At 32.7% G+C, this 1342-nt stretch overlaps 1 protein-coding gene across 1 annotated transcript; it reads right to left on the minus strand.

The window, feature by feature from the left end:
• Nucleotides 1-48: 48 nt before the first annotated feature.
• On the minus strand, nucleotides 49-795 carry LOC111384985 (the record flags this gene model as incomplete). The annotated part of the gene is made up of 2 exons (XM_023009337.1): nucleotides 637-795; nucleotides 49-193 (listed from the first exon to the last, which is right to left on the minus strand). Coding segments are annotated over exons 1-2 (304 nt in total), but the record flags the coding sequence as incomplete, so codon positions are not given.
• Nucleotides 796-1342: the final 547 nt, after the last annotated feature.

The raw sequence follows: 1342 nt of genomic DNA on the forward strand, positions 1-1342 counted from the left end.
CAAAAAAAATGCTTAACAATTGAGATCATCGTGGTTAAGAAAAGATACCTTCTATGCCAACTCCATACTGCATGATAAGCTTCATCCGTTTTGCACGGGAGATGAGATCTGAATTTAATTGCATATTTTTTATTATACAAATATCATAATTTCCAATAACATCAGGGATATTATCGAAAGCAACATCATCAACCTGACAGACAGCATGATGAATGTCAGATAGATGCACAGATATAATTCTAAAGAGTGAAATGGATACATCAAAGATGAAAAAAAATAAAAAAAATAAAAAAATCTTAAGTTGACAATTTTTTATAACAATCATAGGAATAGATAACATACATTTCAGAAAAAAAGTATTGCAGATCGAAAACTGAAGCAGATGGCAGAGTTCTTTTTTTAAATAATCATTTGGATAAATTCTCATAGAAAATGGACGAAGTAAAATGAAAAAGATTCCAATTTTGCCTCTTCAATGATGGCATGAAAAACAATTTGAGATGGATTGTAGAATAATGCTTCTAAGGTCATTCTTCCTAACATACAATTTCAGATAATTTGATTCTTGAAATGTACATCCAGTAAGTACTAAATAAACTAACAAACACAAGGAGATAATGCAATAATATGAAACACCTGTATGAATGGATGGCTTTGCAAATACTCTCTTGTATAGTTATGAGAAGCAGGAAAATAAGGCCCACAGAACAGAATCCGAGTAGTGGGTTCAACAACACCACCATCGCCGACCATTTCTTGAACCTTTCCCAATAAGCCTGCAGAAAGAAAGCTCATTCAAGTAAATAGGAATCCCCATTTTGTCTACATATTAGTAACCAAAACTCACTTCTGTCAGGTTTTGTGTTTCATCTTTAACTAGAGTTCTTACTCTGTTGCAGGTTTTAGCCATCCACTTAATCAATTATCACTGCTTATCACTCCCGTGCTCTACTTCCAGCATAAAGTCCAAGCTATATGCATGTGAAGTCGAAGTATAATTTATCCTAACTTGCCAATAGTTGTGCCAAAACAGACTAAAATTTTATCCTTTTTCTGTCATATGATTGGACACAATCCACTTCTAGCAAACATATGGTTAATATTTAACATTTCCCATACCTCAGTTCCCTCGTTTACCAGTTACTAAACTCAAATGTGTTGGAATGCGGAAGAGGAATTATCCTGAAATTAAAATTTTCTTTAATTCAAAAACGAGATCGTCTAGATGTTCACGTGTATGTCATTCCAAAATTAAAGTGTTCGCATTTTTACCTAAATTCGATGATAAATTCTTAAATTAATTCTAAATCACGATCTTCCAACATTTTGGATTCCAAGAACT

The sequence above is a fragment of the Olea europaea genome, unplaced genomic scaffold (assembly GCF_002742605.1).
Source record: "Olea europaea var. sylvestris unplaced genomic scaffold, O_europaea_v1 scaffold30673, whole genome shotgun sequence".
Lineage (NCBI taxonomy): Eukaryota > Viridiplantae > Streptophyta > Magnoliopsida > Lamiales > Oleaceae > Olea > Olea europaea.